At 40.4% G+C, this 20417-nt stretch overlaps 1 protein-coding gene across 1 annotated transcript; it reads left to right on the top strand.

The window, feature by feature from the left end:
* Positions 1-641: 641 nt before the first annotated feature.
* On the top strand, positions 642-12242 carry rac3a (Rac family small GTPase 3a). The gene is made up of 6 exons (XM_018697722.2): positions 642-837; positions 3815-3886; positions 4014-4131; positions 4579-4641; positions 5683-5842; positions 9591-12242. The coding sequence occupies exons 1-6, from the start codon at positions 803-805 to the stop codon at positions 9719-9721; spliced, it is 579 nt and encodes a 192-aa protein (XP_018553238.1). The 5' UTR covers positions 642-802; the 3' UTR covers positions 9722-12242.
* The last annotated feature ends 8175 nt before the right edge of the window (positions 12243-20417 follow it).

The following is a 20417-nucleotide window of genomic DNA, read 5'->3' on the forward strand; positions in this document are numbered from 1 at the left end:
TGTGATGATGAAGGTGCAGTCACACCAAGGTTGTTTTAGTCACAAACAGCTGCTGTGATGTGACTTGACATCAATGACAGGACACATAAGGAATTTAAACATGAGCTGTTTCAAATGCAGAAATAATACAGTTATAGTTAACTACAGTTACATAGTTAAATTATTTTTCACTGCAGGTGTGAGCTTATAACTTCATACACTTTGTTGTAGATGATTGTGTGTCTTGTTGCTGTGCAGATTCAAGAACAGTCAAGCTGACAGCCATTGCAGTGTATGTTTTACTGTCTGACCATCATTTTTTAGTTTTAGACAATGTCATTACAGCAAGACAGAGAAAATGAATGAAACTGCATTTTAAAACAGTGCTGTTAAGCTTGGATTTGGGAGACCCAACAACTCCACAGTTACCACAGTGAGGTCCTGTGAGGGTGAAGCAGCAGAGGAATCTACATTCTACAAATAAAAAGCTGTGTGTGTAAAACGTACAGGAAATACAGGTGTATTCTGGCTACAGTCCTGACCCACAGCAGACCCACACCGACTTACTTTTACACCCTGGCCCCGGAATAAGGCTAAGGGTGTTCGTTTATTTTCGGAGCAGCTGGCTGGCCCTTTAAATGCGCTCGTTGATTCCCGGACCACTTCGTCTGTAGCCGGCGTACCGGTAAAGGGAGCTGACAGCAGCCGTACAGCACCACCCCGCTTACTACGGCTGAAGAAGCGTAAAGAAAGCAGGTGGCGGCACATTGTCAGACACTCAGTTCACCTCCACCCGCGGACAGCAGCGCTCCTCTCTCCGTAAATGCAGGCCATCAAATGCGTAGTCGTTGGCGATGGGTGAGGATTTCTCCTTTTGAGTCTTTTCTCTTGAGTGAATTGGCAGCTGACAGGACAATTGTTGCAGCAGGGGCTGGGCTGGAGAGGGAGGGTGTGAGTCTGCTTTCACAGAAAACACCGGGGTCTTTTTCAGCTCTGGAGGGTGTGAAATGTTCATCTGGCATGAAATGATGATTATGATGAAATGGGCGGCAGAGCTCAAAAACACGTGAGGTTTATCTTTCATCTGATTTTATTAGATTATTTTTGATTTTCTACATATCCAGCTGCTTTATTGATAATCCGTGTGGTGTCTGTGTGTGCTGTACACACATACTGGAGAGGTGGATGCTGAGGCTGCTCGTGGGTTTGTCTTTTTTCTGTAATGATGTAATGTAGTCACACCTACACACCAGCCTGAGATGCTTTCACCAGATACACACACTGCCAGTCAGAGGGTCTGCTGCAATGCATGTTCATCCACCCAGAAACGTCTTGTTTTGCATTTACAAGAAATCAGCACTAGTTGAATAAGTACTGAAGTTACAATCTTTTTTAAAAAAGTAACAGATGTGTAGACTGTGTAAGTGAATTTGACCTAAGTGAGGGGAATGTACTGAAAATATCAAGAGTAAAATATGAATCATTCAGAGTGGCCCCTGTCAGGGTCAGCTGGTCCAGCTAACTGTAACTGCTGTACACACTGTACTGTTGGTTAGTTTAATATGGGCTCCATGAACTGATTTTGTGTATAAATTCTTAATCTGCAAAGTGACTACAGTTGTCAGATGAATGTACTGGAATAAAAAGTACAATGTCTCCCCCTGAAATGCAGTGAACTGGGAGAATAAAGTAGTATAAAAAATAAATGAAAGTACTGTGTTGTTTACTGGGTGTAAAATGCCCCTAAACTTGCAGTATGTGGTGACATGGGATGGGAGCCATGTGAAGTGCAGCATATGGCATCACTCCTTGGCACTGATTCTCCAAGTCTCTGTCTATTAGTCCTGGACTGTACCTCCAGGATGATAAAGAACACTGGGAAAAAAAGAGTCTGTTTTCACAGCAGATCATTAGACCAGTCAAATATGAGTCTGCAAACTCGTTGGTTCAGTTCAGAATTGATTCAAAACGATTCTTGATTTAGCACAAAGAAAGGTGGGGGCACTATACTTTATCCCTTCTCCAGTGCCAAACCACTGACTCCTGTTCTTTGCCCACTATGCTCCGAATGAAACATAACTGACAGAGAGGGAGAGACAGTGAAGAACAGCCTCTCTGCTGCAGCATTAGCGCTGGGGAAAACCATCATCATCTAAAACACTATACGGGCACACGTCCCACCAGAGTTGGTTGAAGTTTTGCAAAGTGGCCTCGCAGCCAAGTTCTGGCTTTTCTTTCTGTCAACATAATGCTATTAACTGATGACACACATATATCTTACCCTGCTTTATCCCAAGCATGACATAAGATTTCATCAGTCCATGGAAACCAGACCATGTCAGTTTCTCTAATAGGCTGCACTTTGTGACAGCACAGAAATCCTGGTATACATCACTGATGGACTTAGATATGACAAAGACAGGGAAATAGAACTTTGTTTCTGAAAAATCATCAATATTAACCATTCATCACTTTCTTCTTGTTGTCCTTTAAATGTCATCGTACTTTTAGTTTTATGTGAAGCAGTTTGAATTTCCCTTGTGTTTGAAAGCTTCCACAGAGATAAACCAGTCTTGCCTTATCTGCATACGCCAAATCTTAGCCTGTCATTATCAACAGCATGCACTCTTCATTTTCTCTGTCCCTGTCTTCTGAGCACTTCCCTCTTCTTCCTATCTTCCCGGCCCCTGTGTGTGTATCGCTTGATGAAAAAACAGAAACATCCGACAAATGATGGCAGAGAAAGTCGACACAATGGATCTGTTTGCTATTAGATGTAAAAGCAAAAATAATCAAGAGATAATTCAACTGACTCTTTTGCCTCTAAAATTTTTTCAAAAGAAATAATCTAAGTCCTGTTTCTCTGTGTTAGGCTGTCCCAGCCTGGACCAACCAAATGGTGATAAGCACATGATCTTACTGACTGCATATGTGCATCATTATTTAAATAAAAAAATATTATTCTTAACATTTCATAACTGTGAATGTCAAATAAAAGGCAACAACAACAGTTTAAAAAAAATCTACTAAGTGCCAACAACAACAGACTCATGTCATATTCTGCTGCACTCTGCTGCTGAGTTACTCCTTTTAACAGAAATACTGTTTTAATTCACCAGTAATCTGGAACTGCATCTTCTTGTCTTTTTTATTTCTATCACTGTTAATGGAACTCAACACTTCCTGCAGGCTGTGTTTGAGCCATCGTCAAGTTATTAATGTCAAATGTCCAGACAGTGTTGAGTTTGACTGACGCTGGAAATAAAATCAGTGATTGAATGTGACATGGTTCTGGTTTTTGACTTTGTGCTGTGGAAATGTACAGTGTGACCTCATCAACAACATGTAAACCTGGAGGAAGTGTTGAGTTTTCATCAACAGCATCAAATTAAAACAGTGCATCAGGAACCGGCTGCACCGGCTCAAAGTTCAAACTTAGCCTCAGTCTAATGTCAGTGTTTACTGAGTGATGTTGACTAAATTAAAACAGGTCGCACCTGACAAACTAAATGTGTACAGCCAGTGTAACTGTTGGTTACTAACTCAACTAAGTGACAATGCTAACTAGCTAAGCCAGTATCTGAACCACTTAGAGTGAAGAGTGAAATAGATATTATGGATAACAGTCACTGTATCTGACCTGAAACTTACCTGATGCTTAGAAAACCTGGTTCCCTCTGTGGATACAGGTCCAGTTCACTGCTGTCTACTTAATGTTTTACTGATTCTGTTCCCAGTATACTGCATTATAGTCAGTCTTTCAGAATCAATGGATACTTCTGATTCAGCTGATCTGGATGTATTTCTCAATGTTATTATTCTCTGCTTTTTCCAGTGCGGTGGGTAAAACATGTCTGCTCATCAGCTACACCACAAATGCCTTCCCTGGAGAGTACATCCCCACTGTGTGAGTACAGCTACATCTTACACTACACAAATGTGAAAACCTAATATGTGTCAACTGTATAATTTGGACTTTAGGAGAAACAAAGCAGAACCACACACAGAGTTGCTTTGTCTTGTGTGTCTCTAAGCTTCGACAACTACTCAGCAAATGTGATGGTAGACGGGAAACCAGTCAACCTGGGCCTCTGGGATACAGCAGGGCAGGAAGACTACGACAGGCTACGCCCCCTGTCCTACCCCCAGACGGTAGTGGACGCACACCACACACATACACACACACACGCACACAGCAAGCTGTTTTTTCAAAGCTCATCTGAATCATGTGTGGGGTTATTTTCCATCCATAAAAGCTCAAATGAATAATCCAAACACAAATACAATACAGTATAAGTCATAAGCCGGGTCAGAAATTCTGAATGTTTTCATGCACTCACAAACAAACGTCTTCTGAACTAAACTGAAAATTATTCATTTGGCATTTACACATCATATACATGCTAAATCTCTTTTAATACTCTGATGTCATTACATTATTTTTTTTACTATTTAAAGCTGGGACTGTGGTTGAACACTTACTGGGCCACTGATTGTGTCTGTACCTGCTCTACATAACAATTCTATCTCCATCATGGAGCTTTTATCTTGACAGTTTAATGTTGCCTAACTATGTAATTCTGTGTCCTCTCTGTGCAGGATGTGTTCCTGATATGCTTCTCTCTGGTGAGCCCTGCCTCCTTCGAGAACGTCCGAGCTAAGGTGCTGATCTCAGCTATGCATCATATAACAAAAGAAACTGCAGTCGCTGTACACAATGATATGATCTACTGTGTAAATGAAAAAAGACCAAAAACAACAACAAATAAAGAGAACATTAGGTTTTTTTTAGCATCCATTACAAGCATCCAAATCCCCAAATTTTCTCCAGGGTCACTGTTGACGTTGAGCTGTGAACTACTTGTGCTGACTTCAAAACTTCTATAGTGAGCTGGGAGGAATTTTGGCCAGTGTCAGGCTCTATAACAAAATGTGAGAGCGTGTCCTAAACAGAATCAACTGTAGTTACATATTAATACTGTCAACAGTGTGCAGAGCTTCACATTACTGGCAGTCTTTGCAGGTAAACCACACTAAGGGTACACCTCAACTGTCCTAATTGCAACCATGTTGCTTTCACTTGCAACTTTTTCCTTGCTCCTTACACTGATTCCTAGCTGGATGTGATGTGGATGAAACATCAGATTGTCTCAGTGTTTCCTTATGGAGATGTCACAGTCTGCTCTGTTCATCAGCAAATAAGCTGAAAAACTGAAAAACTGGTGTGCTGCCGACACTGAGATTTTCAGCCACATGTGACTGAATGACGGTAGAAATACTGTTGCTTAAAGACATCAGGCTCTCCTCAACTCCCTGACTATTATTCATGACACAGATTGAAAGAGGAAATAGCTGATAATGAAGAGAAAAGTTGTTCATGGTTCTCAATCAGACCTACAGATCCACTGTGTTTAACTAAATGATGAGTCTGGAAACAACTGAAGTCTAACTCTTGAGTTGCTTCTATAATTTGTCCACTTCATTTATAATATAAAGTATTAATAGAGCTGTGGTATGTGGTTTCAGATTAGTCATCAGTGGCAGTGTCCAGTCGCTGCCAGATTTTTAATGTGCGTGTGCTCCTTCAGTGAAGGATGGTTTTGTGTATCCTCTGCTGCTCCTGAGATGTGCACTGTGTTTCACTGTGGATGTTTGCAGCTGTATCCATAGTTTCTGACTGCATCTTATGCTCATTCTTTGCAGTGGTATCCAGAGGTTCGTCACCACTGCCCAAACACACCCATCATCCTGGTGGGCACCAAGGTGGACCTGCGGGATGACAAGGATACCATTGAACGTCTGAGAGACAAAAAGCTCTCTCCCATTACCTACCCACAGGGCCTGGCCATGGCCAGGGAGATTGGTAGGTAGAGACTGCATGTGGGCTTGTTTTACAACATTTGTGGGGTCCAAACACCGGGTACCCCCCATAGTTGTGAGGTCCGGCAACTTTGTAGGGATCAAAATACAGTTGGACTCCACAAGTTTAAATGACTGTTTTAGGGTTAAGACTTAGTTTTAGGGGTAGGGGTAGACTTAGGTTAAGGTTAGGGTAAGGGACAAGGAAATGTGTTATGTCAGTGAAGGGTCCCCACAAAGATAAGTGTACAAGGATGTGTGTGTGCGTTAGTGTGTCATGTTGACACACTAACACATTATAGTACTAAACACAGCCTAAAAGGGCACATGTCAACCCACTGCTCATTGACCACCACTGGCTACACAGGGTTGTCGGAATAAAACCCAAGTCAATATTTTTCTACAGAGACCCACCGACTTGAGCTCCTAAATGCTATCAGAACAGGAGCGTCCCTCTATCTAAGACTCATTTCTTTAGAGAGCACTTCCTCTCCTGATACCTCTAACACCCTAAAATGCCAAACTAGCACTTACTATGCACTTTTCGGTGAACTTCATTAATTTAGCTCCTTGCACTTTGCCTTATTTAATAGATTTAGTTCTTAATACTTTGTACTTACTTAAAGGCTTTGCACTGTGCTGAAGCCTTAGTGTTGTCCCTTGCTTTTTAAGTTGCTTTGGATAAAACCATCTGCTAAATGAATAAATAATAAATATAAAATAGTTGGTGCTGTATTTTGGTTTTGTAAGGATTTAGAGCTGATGGTACTGTGCTTTGGACCGAGTTAGGCAGCAAAATAAGTCTGGAGACAGTTTGGGGTCTTCTTGTCAGATGCATCGACTTTCAGTTATTTCTAAATGTAGCCTCACAGCTGCACACTTAGGCATCAGTAAACACAACACCACACATCATCAGAGACATGGGTGATATGCTGACTATGCTGTATTTGAAAACTGGCATTTATATGAAATTGTATGTCATGTACATGCATTGTGAGTGTGATATATATGTCAGGTCAAAGAGGTAAAAAAGAAAAACTAAGGCTTATAAACTATATAATTGACAGAAATAAGGCATGTGAGTACACAGGGGTTACAGGGAGTTAGAGCAGGGAGACCAAACGTTCTACCCACAATTTAATCATAGTAGGAGCAGAAGGATGCTGTGCAGATCTTTAAAACATCATATCCCAAAACCAGAAACACTGAAATCATTGTATATATTTTTAAAGAGTACATCCCTGTGAAACATTCTTATGTTTATCTCTTATTTTGGATTTCAACCCGTCAGGTAGAAACATGGCTTCCAAAAAAATCACCCTCCTCCTTATTTGAACCAAAAGTTGCAAAAGGGATTCTGTATTGGTCCACTGAGGTGTCACTCAAATTGTAACCAATCTCTTTTTCAACATCATGATTGTATCTACTGTGGAATATTAGCTCTGAATACTTATACATTATGTGGCTGCTCCCACAAATTCACCAATGAGAATTTTACATGTGCAGATCCACCAAAATCTTGTGTATACATTTTTGTGGTCAGATTTAGTTTTGCTTTTGTCTTTTTTCCCTTTTTTTTGTAATTTGTGAAGAACTGGGATGTGCACACTCCAAAAGTCTGGAGGAGAAATTCTGCCTTAAAAGTTCAGCTTCACATTGGTGGGTCATTTTGAAAGGCTTGCTGGGTCCATGTAGAGAGTCTGCTAATAGCCATCCTCTGCAAATATACAGCATCAGAGGCTTGACAGGTGGTACTGCAGCACATGCAGGATACTACAAAGTATGGACATAGATAGAACATTGCAGCTCTATTGTTTAAGACGGCACAAGGTTGCATCTGGGTTTAACAGAGCAAGCATCAGGCTCTGTCCAGTGCACATTTTGGTAATTAGAGATATGATGTAGTTGAGAGCAGCGGAATAGAGGTGACTGCTGATCTTTGTGAAAACATAAACATATTAACCATAGTAAAGAATTTAACTGAGCACACAGAAGTTCAGTGTGATTCAGGTTCAAAGTGAGCATCCTGCTTGATATAACAGAAAAGGGCAATGAGCGTAGTCAGGAGGAGACTCCTGTGCAGAGAATACAGAATTCATAGTTAATGAATTATGACACATCAAACTAGCAGCGCCTTGGGAAAAGGTGGTGTTTTGCAGGCAGCAACTGGAGCACACAGTCAGTTGTGGTGATGAGGACAGTGAACCAGTGGTGTGACAACAGTATGTAAACTTGTGCAGGAACATGGATGTGAAAGGACAAGAATGGGTCCAACACTGTTCCCCTTGCCCCCTTTAAAGACAGTAGGGCAAATGTCACATTCCACAGTGTTGTGTGCTGCTCAGCAGTGATGTCACTGCATTCACAGCTGCACACAGGACAGAGAACAAGCACATTCAGGCTGTGAATGATGACATCGGTGTTTCTCATTTTCTTGCTGGTTGCAGGATATTTTCAGCCAACAGGCTTCTCAAGGCCAAGGCCTGGGCAAGTGTAATCACTCTGGAAGGGATGCTACTTTTCAAACAGAACAGTTCCTGGGAGTGACTGTTTAGATGGTCTGTCTGCAGAGGATAGTGGCAACATTTGGTGGACTCGGTTGTTCATTGATGATCCACTGGTCCTGCAATAGTCAGATTAGCTGTTTAGTGGTGTTTGTTGGTTGGTTCAGTTTATGATGAAATTGCTTGATGTTGATGAAACCACTGGTAAATTACTTAGTTACTGTGCACTGTCTAACATAGGTTTCATTCAGCATGAATTTGTGTAGAAACCAAATGACACCCAAAAATGCAAACTGAACCTTTAATCTGCACCAAAGTCTCTGTTCTTCTAAGGATACAACATGTATTCCTGCCAGTTTGATTCGTAATTACGTATGTAATTTCCACATGAATTCACAATGACCATTTTATTGCTCTATTCGTCATATAATAATGGTAAATGTGAGTATTATATAAATACACAGCTGAAGCTGGAGTTACTGCACAAGATGTTTAAAGCAGAAAAAATTTCATCTTTTGATAAAATATTTCAGAAAACTGTAAATTGTAGCTAAAAATGTCAATCATTATTGTGTAGGAAATACAAATATATGCCTGAAAAGTTGTTTTGAAGACACTGTCTTGGTAAGGAAACATTTGATTTGTCCTTCATTAACCATGGAATAATATGAGGTATGGCTATTATACTCAGTATACTATTATACTGAGTCCTCGGTCATTTCAAACGATTTGTTCAATTTGTTGAATGTTTTCATAAGTTTTTGATGTGCATGGACCCACAACATTCATCATCTTGGACATCCTCTCTGTCTTCACTAAATCTTTTGCGCTGTTCAAACACACATGCAGGTAACATGTAGTGTTCCCTATACACTTCAGCTGCTGTTTTGTTCAATTTCACCAAAAGTTTCAACTTCATGCGTTGCTCAACTTTTAAGCAAATCATTTTCCAACGCCTTAGCAAAAACACATGCACTTCAATCGGCAGCTAGCAGTGAACCAAAGACGTCACTTATTGGAAACTTACAACAGTTGTGCATGAAAATCCAACCTTTAATATATAACACTCTGTGTGACTGTGAACCACGTGGTTTTATCCTCATAAGTCTCATTATTTAGTAGCCATACCTCATACACTCAATGCATTTTGCTAATAACTGGTAGTAAAGGTGATTTTGAATTTATGTTAAACTTCCACCCTGGTTTATTTGCTCCATGTCCTCATGTCCGTGGCTGTTGCTGTGGCAGGTGCAGTCAAGTACCTGGAGTGCTCTGCTCTGACACAGCGAGGGCTGAAGACGGTCTTTGATGAGGCCATCCGAGCTGTGCTCTGCCCTCCGCCTGTCAAAAAGAGAGACAAGAAGTGCACAGTGTTCTGAGGAGGAGGAGATGGAAGATGACATCCCCAGGATGTTTGCTTTGGTCAGTCACACAAGCCGCGCAGGAACTGCTTTCAAACACAACTTCAATCTACTGTCTGTACAGGAGTACATTAACTGGTCAACAGCAGGCTCAGGATATCAGCTGATGAGTTAAAGATGGCATATTAAGCCTGCATTTTGGGTACGATGATAAATTCTGTGTGATATATGCCTTAAAACAATGATAGAAACTGATAATGGCCTGTCTCTTAGATATTAGAACAAGGATGAGAAAAGGACTTCATTCATTTTTGGGTGGATATGCAAAAAATATTTTGTACTCTTTTGTTAAGTCTGACAACCTGTAATTAAAACACAAATGCTGTACAAAACAATCAAGCAGACAAAATGTATATTCCCCTTTTGCACACCATATATTGAATTTCTTTATGCAAGCTCATTTTGCTGGGCTTTGTGGAGATAATTTTGCAATGATGTTATATTTGTTTTGTTTTGTTTTAAATTAAGTTATAACTTGAAAATGGCTGTGATTAGCACCCTGTAAGTTAAGGGGGTTCAGAACTAGAGAACAGGCAGATCTGGATTGTGAGATAATTTTATAGCCTTGCCTTCCACCCCCAGTATATTAACTGTCAAATTTGGGCTACAGGCACACTTCCTTTGTGCCATAAATCAAGCCTTAATTTTTCCCTGAGAATTCACATCAGGTGGCTGACAGAATTGTATAACAAAAGCAAATTGCAAATAGGAAACCAATCTTAAGATGTAATTTTTCTATAGCCATTACATTGCACAATCAACATTTACTTCATAATGCTAAGTTAAAACAAAACTTTAAGCTCTCCCTCCAGGAGAAAACAACCTGGCCAGTGGCCACCAGGTAATATGAGTTTGACTGGCATCTTGTAGAATAAGGCGTTCTGAATGTTCCATGTTGAGCCCAGCACCCTGCTGTAATCATGCCAGAGCCATTCATGTGTGCACGGCCAAACTGGACCTATATGTGGCTTTAAATATTATTGTGTTTCAAAGACAGGTTTACGGATGATTACATGTGAGAACTGGATTTCTGTCTAGTCAGTACGATGATCTGTTTCAATTCAATTCAATTGTATTTATATAGCGCCATATCACAACAAAAGTCATCTCAAGGCACTTTTCATATAGAGCAGGTCTAGACCGTACTCTTTAAAATAGGTATTTACAGAGAGAGACCCAACAAATCTGGTCTGCTTTCAAAACAGCCTGACAGGAACCCCAAATAATTGAGGACAATTGAACAAATAGCTTTTAATTTTGTTCAAATAATAATTCAACGAAATGATAGTTTTATTTTTTTTTTTGAATGGTTGTAGTCAAGTTAGCTAAAGTTACTCAAAAAGGAAGAAATAGTACATTTGTTTGGGACTATTTTCAGTGGCAGATGAATCCATGTTTGATCACTAGTGAATTTTTCCAGCAGCACAGTGTGTGTGGGACTGAGCCAAAATAAACTACAGTATGTGTGTCCATGGTAATGGAGGAGAGGGACTCAATGATGAGTTCTAATAGTTTTTGAATAAGAACAGAGCTCTATGGCACAGAGGAATAAGACATATCATATTCATTTGGGTTTTTTATGGGAAGTATTGATGTGTAGAATATTATCAGCTGCATTCCTAAAAAAAAATGTTTAGCTTTTTTGTCTTTGTTAATGAAGCTGTGAAAGTCATGGAAACAGACACAGATATTATCCAAATGTCCCTGCACCGATGTATCAGCATGGGAAGCATCATCTCTCAACATATGCGTATAAGTGTGTGGCCAGAAATCACCATCAGTGCATGTCGAATTACTTTCATGAGAGCTAACATCATTCACCAGACACCTGCTCCTCATGTGCTTCACACTTTGCATGGAGCTTTCCATCACTCAGCTTATGATAGTTATTAACATGAAGCAGTGGAGTAAATAACAATGTTCTTTAGTGTTAGTTGCTATGGAGATTTAACATGTTGACTTATCCTGCTGGTCAGAATCTGTCCATTATGAAAGATAGATTACCAGGATTGCCTCTGTATCTTCAAGGATAACACATTTTTACAGAACACCTGCAGAAAACTTTCCACTTCTCTAGTGAAGAATGTTAATAAAGTGCCATCATTGAAGTGATCTTTGTGGAACCGTCATGTGAAATGTAAAAACAGGACATGACAAGACCCAATTTATAGGTTCCCTAGGGCATCCATATGCAGTTATAAAGTCAATTATTGTGTGGTTTCTTAGTGATTCCTTGTGTGTAATTTCTGTAGATATGTTTGAGTGAATGATACAGATACAGTGAAAGTGTGCAGGATTCTTTAGTTTATTGTTAAATTATTTTTCATTTGCTATTGTGTTTTGTGTGTGTACTTAATTTAGAAAAGAAATGAAGAAAAACGCTGTATCCAGTAACACATAGAGGGACTGTTTGTTTTGAGTACCTACTTACTGTTGCCAAAATTGTACATAAAAATGCATTAAATATGTTCTGAATGTACCAAGGTACTAGATGAATGTACTTCCTTTTCACTCACTCTGTGTGTGTATGCATGCCTTAAATGTGACACTGTAGTGTAGCACCAGTTCATATAATTAATTTGCTATATCATTTTAGAGGTCAAAAAATGTAAAGTCACAATTTCATATGATAAAACTGAGGGGGAAAAAGCATCACTGTAGGTAATGTCAATCAGGTTGTATTTTTTGAAGTCATCTAACAGGATATTTCTTCCATGGCTAACGCACAACAAGAAAGTATATTTAACTAGCTTTTTACCATGTGTTAACATTACGTTATAGCCTTGAGCAGAGAAACACAAATGATTACATTAAAGGAAATGACACATCTCTCATGTGAGGAACCTCCCCTCTTCCCATTGTCTTGCTGACCTTTGGGCCATCAGTCTCTCTAGCTGAGAAGGTCCAACAGTTGAATCATGAATTTGTCCACCAATGCATCACTGTGTCAAAAGAGCTGACAAATTGGTTTTATGTTTATGAATGTAAAGCAGATGTGGGTCTGTAGGAGAAGTCGTGTTCCTGGCTCATTAAGGTGTAATAACATTAATTAAACACTAGAGGTCTCTATAAGTCCACCATATTTTTGACTTGTTTCTGGTAATGGTCCATGAGTTCTTCCTGTATTATACGACTGATCATAGATGAGATGTTTTAGAATAGATATTTGGGACTTTTTATGGTCTCATACTACAACTGAGTTTTCTTATTAAATGGACTTCAGAATATACAAGTACTCCAGATATTTTAAATATTCATGTTCAAAACTCAAGTCACCTTCGTAGTTTAAGCTCTGAGGATCTGTGGGGGTTATAGAATGATGAACAGCCACTTACAGCCATTCTGGCACTCCACCACCTCTGTGACTGCAGCAAGTCAGATATCAGCATAGTGGCTTTTATTACACGACTTATGCAAGACTCATTTCAGTTTGACTTTTGATCATGAGAAAACAATTCTAGAATTACATAAAATACACTCTTACATGTGAGGAAACACACACACACACACACACACACACATGTGTATGTATGACATCATAGCATTGGGAAATGACTATGGATCAGGCATGTGTTGACCCCTCAGTAACTCAAAGGTCATTTATCAATCCCTGCATGATATCATTGATTTGCTATTTAAAGTTGACTGGCTGATGACTTATTGATTATGCAGAAGATGTTGATTGGAAACCCGCTATTGATGGCAGTTTGGATCCCATAACAGATGACTGATTTTGCCCCTAGTCAGTAATCAGTGTGGTCATCGAAAGATCTTGGTCATGACAAGAGTTCTGACAGATTGTGCAGAGATTTTGTTTGTGTGTTTGTTTATGAGAGTTTTACCACAGTGTCCAATAACGTCAGGATCAGACTACCTTATATTTTCATCTTTAAATGCGGTCACTGTGTCACATTAGATGAATATAGAGTCACAGCTTCTTGCTGAGACATGGCTTGGCAGACTTGGTAGTTGGATCTGACTTACAGTAACTCAACTGTAACAGTAACAAAGAGAAGTAGTTACTCCACCTGATTGCACCAACAACCAGTTTCTAAGGAATGACAGTATATGAGATAAAATGAGCAACTACTGGGTGTGACATTCATTCTCCTCTCTGATCCTTTCAGCTCAGGCCATTACTGGAGCCTGAGCAAAACCTCAGAAAACAGCAGAAAAACTGCTTAATGTGACAAATAAGTGTCACATCTGGGTCTTGAATCATTTGATTTATGAACCCTAAATCTTACAAGGAAGTTTGAAAACTCTTATCACTGAGGTTAAATACCATAATTGAAGAGAGACCACTAATTTTATTACCTTTGCACTAATGTATATATGAACAGACTGAGCCACTCACTCAAACATGGAAACGCACATGTCTTTGTTTTCTTGTCTGAGGTCACTAGGGGATCCTGAGGTGATGATAGAAACCTGGGCAGAGGAGAAAAAATAGACAGAAAAATGATAATCTGCTGATAACACAGACACACACCATCACCACCACCATCCCTGCACCCCCACCTGAGACAATCAGTGCCTCCAGAGAAAAGACGATAGTGGTGTGTGTGTGTGTGTGTGTGTGTGCCTGTGCTCCATTCATTATAGATGAATATCACCAGTGCTTTTCACCAGTGTCAGATATGCTTTTCTTCTCACAGCCACTCAAATGAAAAGAAAAACCACTCTCCCTTCTCCTGAACCCGGCTGATATCTGATGCTAATGTGGCGTAAAGGCTGCAGACTGAGTCACGGAAGAGACTCAGCTTCCAGGGATGAGTCAAACTCTCAGATGGCCCATCCAGGCTATAACTGACACGACTGCATTTAAAGAAATAAACAGTATTTAGTGGCTCCTAATATTAAACAGTCAGAGTGAGCCACCCACACAGACCTACAGGACAGTCAGAAAACATAATCTGATCTCATTTGAGTCACAAGTACAGAAAAACACAATGTGCTTAATATCACACACACATTTATAATCTTTCATGTCTTCATATGGAGTCTATCCCAGCTGACATTGGGCGAGAGGTGGGGTACACCCTGTACAGATCACCAGTCCATCTCAGGGCCAACACATACAGACAAACAACCGTTCATACTCCCATTCACACCTACAGGCAATTTAGAGTCACCAGTTAACCTGCATGTGTTTGGACTGTGGGAGGAAGCTGGAGTACCCAGAGAGAACCCACACAGGACACAGAGAGAACACACAGACTCCACACAGAAAAGCCCCGGGTGAACCGGGGCTCGAACCCGGAACTTTCAGTGCTAACCACTGCACCACCGTGCTGCCAAATCCTATCATGCTCTTAAATTTTACAGACAAGAACATTAAAGTTCTACAAGGGGACAAAATCAGCAAGATCTCAAATATGTAGTTACATTGTAGAAAATTTAAAAAGGAATTTCACCATCTTCAGCTTTTCATCCACTCTTTCTCCTTCACTCTCACTCTTAGATAACTTCCACCTGGAGCACAAAACAGAGGTTGTTTCCTCTTGTCCCTCTAGGAAGCAATATCAGTAGCCCTCCCAGACAGGTCCATGCTGTGTCCTCAGTGCGCATCACTGAGTCCACTGGGCCACAGGGTATTTGTGCCTGTGTATGTGTGTGTATGTGGGAGAGAGAGATAGAGAGAGAGAAATGTTATGTATGCTCTTACATAACTGACAAACGATGAGTTAGAGAAAGTCATTGGAGTCAGTGGAAAAACTGAGACTGAAACTTTGAGCACAGGCACTGTTAAACACACTGGCTGTCAGTGTTATTTCTAACTTAGTCTCATTCTCATAACTGTGACCATTCTAAGTAATGGGTCATTCAAAATTTGCACTGGCACCTGCTGTTATTATTAATAACACTACTACACCCATACGTATCCCCACTTGGCTGCCACATGGCCACCCATCCTGAGTCCAGTTCTGTCAGAGGTTTCTATCTTTTAAAAAGGAGTTTTTCCTTTCAACCCTCACCAAGTGCTGCTCATTGTGGGAACTGTTGGATTTCTCTATGTAATATATTAATACATAATACATTTCAAATACATGTTTCTGAGTAAACAGAGCTATTACCCCCTAGATTAGCCACAGTAGCTGACTTCATAAGGACCTATGATCTTCTGGGGAAACAGCAGCTAACCAAACAGCAGCCTCCTCATCTGCACACATCACTGTGTTTACATGTCTGGGGCTGTGTGAATTTACTTTTTAGAATCATCTATTGACACGTGCATGATGGTCAGCTCTCCTCACATGGTTTGCTGATGGATGATGACGGGGTTTTGCTTGTTATCAAAGTTAAACTTAGGCACAAATTTACTGCCAAGAGAAAATCCACTGATCGGAGTGATTATGTTGAAAGGAACTGAACAGACTTGTTGAGCCTTTGTGAAGTACAGTAAAGTTGCACAGCACATGCATGGGTCATTTTTTAACCACCTGCCCTACAGTGATCTGAACAAGCTATTTATCACAGCTAGAAATCCCTCTAAATGATGACCACTGAAGCAGTCTCTCTCTCTTCAGCTGATTTTCATTATCTTTCTAACAGTGTCAGAACATTTAGTCCCCTTAAGAATGGTGACATCTGAGTACACAAACACACACTCTACTGAATTCCCTATAATGTCCCAACCCACTTCTCTTCTCTCCATTGTGCCATAAAGAATGAGAAATGTGATTCTGCCCTCCAGAGGCATCATTATGAAGACGTGTACACGGGCAATTTTATCTTCAGCAAAGAAGAGGACAAAACAGTCAAGTCTTTGCAGTCCTCACTCTTGTTTAGACATGTTAAATGTTTTCTCTTTCTAGTGGTCAGAGTATACACAAAGTTGGCCCCTCTATGTGTCTATGAGTTGTTGAGGCTCTGGCTGCTGTGTGTGCTTATGAACCAGTGAGTGATGCCATACAGCTCTCTGGACAGATTTGAACCAGAGATGCTGCAGTTCATGGTTGAAGTCTCAACCTCTAACCCAGGAGAACAAACCAGAAATGTAGTGTGCAGCTACTCATGTCTGTTGTCTGTTCCACAAGTTAGAAAATCTAATTAAAAGCCCCCTCAAAACTAATCTTAGAAGGGGCAGGAAAAACTTCCCCAAGAATAGGCTGCATCATGAGATCCCAGTTGTGTATAATTCTTTTTATAGAGAGCCGTGTCCTGTGGCAAAGTAAACTTGCTCTTGTCCTGAGAAGTTTTTGTTGTATAGCCTCTCTGTGCAAAACAGTGGTTCAATATTTTAGCCCTGCTTTTTTAGCCTCTCGATCTGTGTCACAAATAAGTTAACATGTTGAACGATCTTGAGCCAATTAGGATGGAAACTATCTGTTATGTGCACAAGACAAAAAGCCATGCTCTTGTTTAGTAACCCACTCTGCCTCCTTGGCTGTGGACAACAATATTCAGTATCTACTGTGTGTTGTGTAATGGATTTGAGGACAGTTTTTGAGTTATCCAGTTGCTGTGGGTTTTCTTCAACATATGTGTCCTCATCCATTATTGGCTAAATAGACACACAGCCTGTTCTTGGGAGTTAGACAAATTCTCCCAAACAGACTTATAAAATGTAGAAAAAAAATTCTCAACATCAAAGTCCACCTTTTTTGTGAAGAATCTAAAGAGATCCACCTTATTATTAAACTCATTTGTGTGGTCAGTGAGGGAAAAAAGTCCTTTTGACAACACATTGTGTTTTCTTGTTCTGGTTCCAGAGGCTCAGCCACTGCTGTTGTTCCACTGGGTGTCTGTGTCCCAGAGTCTCTAAGCGATGATCTTTACCATGATGTGTGTGTGTGTGTGTGTGGTGTGTGTGTGTGTCAGCATGCTATTAATCTGTCTTATCATTTATAATTCAGAGTTTTGGTGGTGTGATTTGGCCTATAACGTGTCTGCTTCTATATTTTGTCTTTCCCTTCTCCTTGTTCTTTTTCCCTTTTTTCCCTCCGCATAGGCATGGGGTTGGATGAGGAGATGGATGAAGGCGTGTCAATTCAATCGATAAAGGAATTGAAAGAGGCAGCTGACCTGTTTCATGACAACCATAAAGATATTTAAAGAAAGGAACTTTCTTTTTCTGTGCTCCATTAATCCTCAGTTTCCTTCATCTCTCTCATACATACCCCCACATCTCTTCCTCTCTTCATTTCCTGTCCTTCAGTGAGTCCATTCATACATAAGAAGATGTTAGTGCTCTTTTTTACAGACATGCACACAGGTCGCCATTCATTTGCATGGCCTCATTGGAATTACATAAGCAAAGTGCCCACAGCTCTGTCTATTTATACATCTTTTTCTTTCTTTTTCTCTCTTTCTTTCATACTGCATCTTTGTATATGATAGTCATTCTTTTTCAGACCAGTGTTCTATGTCCTGGAACACTGTTCAAGACCAGTCAGCATCTCTCATGACCTGTTCTGCACCATGTCTAACAGTCCTTTTGTCCTTTTAGTCCCAGAGATGGGCTGTGTTTTTTACTTGCATGGAGGTTGTTTTTTTCTGATAAACTGATCCAGTATCAGTCCTGTTCTCAAATCATTAAGGATTAATAACACTAATAATCAATGTCAGTACAAAGTTACTGTTAATAGTTTACAAGTGACAAGAGCTAGGCAGCTGGTAAACTTCTACCCAAGTGTCAATGAGTTCATATAATAATATTTGAATGCTGTATACTTAATTGCAGCTGGTGGTTCAAATAAAGCATTTAGAACGTGTGTGCACCTATGTGCTTGCCTGTGTGTACACAATAAGGGGAACCAGTAACATCTTCCCTGTGATACTCAACCAACCTGTAGAAGAGGCTGAACATTTTAAGTACATGTTAAAGACAGTTATTCTCTTACTATAACAATATTCTCTTATTGTTATTCTCTCATCTGATCAAGGCACCACCTAAAGCTCAACCTGGACAAGATGAATCACTTCTGTGGGGGAAAGGGTCTCCTCACCTGAGACCTACCCATCCCCACTGATAACACCATAGTGGGGCCAACTCAGATCGGTGTGGAAGATAATCATCTTATCAGGCTAAAAACAAAGAAGCTAAAGACTTGTTCAGACTTCATCAAACAAAGAAATAAAAACAGTCTAAGCATTTGTACTGTAGCACTCCCAGTTAACATATAATAAAATCATGGTATCTGGCTTTTGCTCCTACATGGTTTGAATGCACTTACTAAGTAGTTTTGACCAAAAGCATCTGTCATGTGAATGTAATGTGTTGTAGATAATTCATCCATAAAGTAGCAGCAGATGACAAATGAAACAAGTGAAGGAAGTCCAACCAAAAAGGTCAAGGAAAGGGAATCAGTCAATTTCACTGCAACATTTCCTGAAAAAATAAAAATTAATAATAATAATAATTACAGTCACGTCAGCCAACAGTGTGAGAGTATCTGCCTGTGGATTTTCACCTTCAGAGCTCAGAGTGCTGAGTGCCAACAAGTGGGAGATACACACCTCAGCTAAGATGTACACACACACACTGGCAAAATCTGATGAAGTCTTAGACACACACACACACACACACACACACACACACACACACACACAGTATCATCAGATGTGAAGAGCCTCTTCAGGGCTGCAGCTCATGTAGAGCACCAACATGAAGCCCACGCAGAAACCCACCTACAAACACGTTTCCCTCAACCCACTTCTATCAGTCTGTCTTAGTGTTAGAGCACCCATCAGTCCCTGTGTGGGGGCGCTCAGTGCATGTGCATAATTGTGCACAGGAAGGAGACAGAAAGAGCTCGAGTGTATAGGTGTGTGTGTGTTTGGAGGAGGTGTATATTTGTGTGTATGTGGGTGGAGGTCACAGTAGAACACAGTACAAGTGGCTCCTTGAAATCTAAATTTGTATTAAAAGTGAAACTTCAAGACGTGCTGCTCTCGATACTGACCAAGTTCAAAGTTGTGGTAAACTCTCTTCAAGGTCTTCGTGTCCAAAACCAAAACAGCTTATTTTCAGGGCTGGGTGGACATGCAGGCAAAGAAACAAAGTGACAACAGCAAGCACTCTCGCTCCTCTGGCATACTTTTCTGTGCCTGGAGAAGCCACATTGTTGGGTGACTTCTTTGTGGTTTCTTTTTAGAGTTTGCTCAAGTGGTTTTAAGTGGTTCTTTTGCTCTTATGAGAAACTGTAGTCCACTATGCCAGCAAAGCCATCAACATCAAATACAGCAAGAATACTCTAAGAATAAGGCACAGGCAGTTAAATTAGAGCTGTAACTAAGGCCATGTAACTAAGGCCATGTGTAGACTGACATTAATGCTGGATGAAAAGCCACTGCCTGCTCATTCATTTCAATGAGACAACTGTGTTGACACAAGTAACTAGTGCTTGCAAGTTCCTCACAAAGCAAGAAAATAAAATAAGAAAACACACCAAAACGAGGCCTTTAACAGTGATCAAACTCAGCCAAAGTTCCAAACAGCCAGCAGTAAAGTTAGGGAGCTTTTTGGCAGGTTAATGCCTGTGACAACTGTTTGTAAACTCAAGCCGGGCTGTCAGGGCTGCTTGAAGCAGTCTCTCAGACAGCAATCCAGAAAGAGGTCTGGACTCAGTAAAGACAGCAATACCTCCAATGTGTCCAATCTACTATCAACCACTGCATGGTGAAAATAAAAAGCCAGTCCATGCCCCCT

Source organism: Lates calcarifer, linkage group LG11, assembly GCF_001640805.2.
Source record: "Lates calcarifer isolate ASB-BC8 linkage group LG11, TLL_Latcal_v3, whole genome shotgun sequence".
NCBI lineage: Eukaryota > Metazoa > Chordata > Actinopteri > Centropomidae > Lates > Lates calcarifer.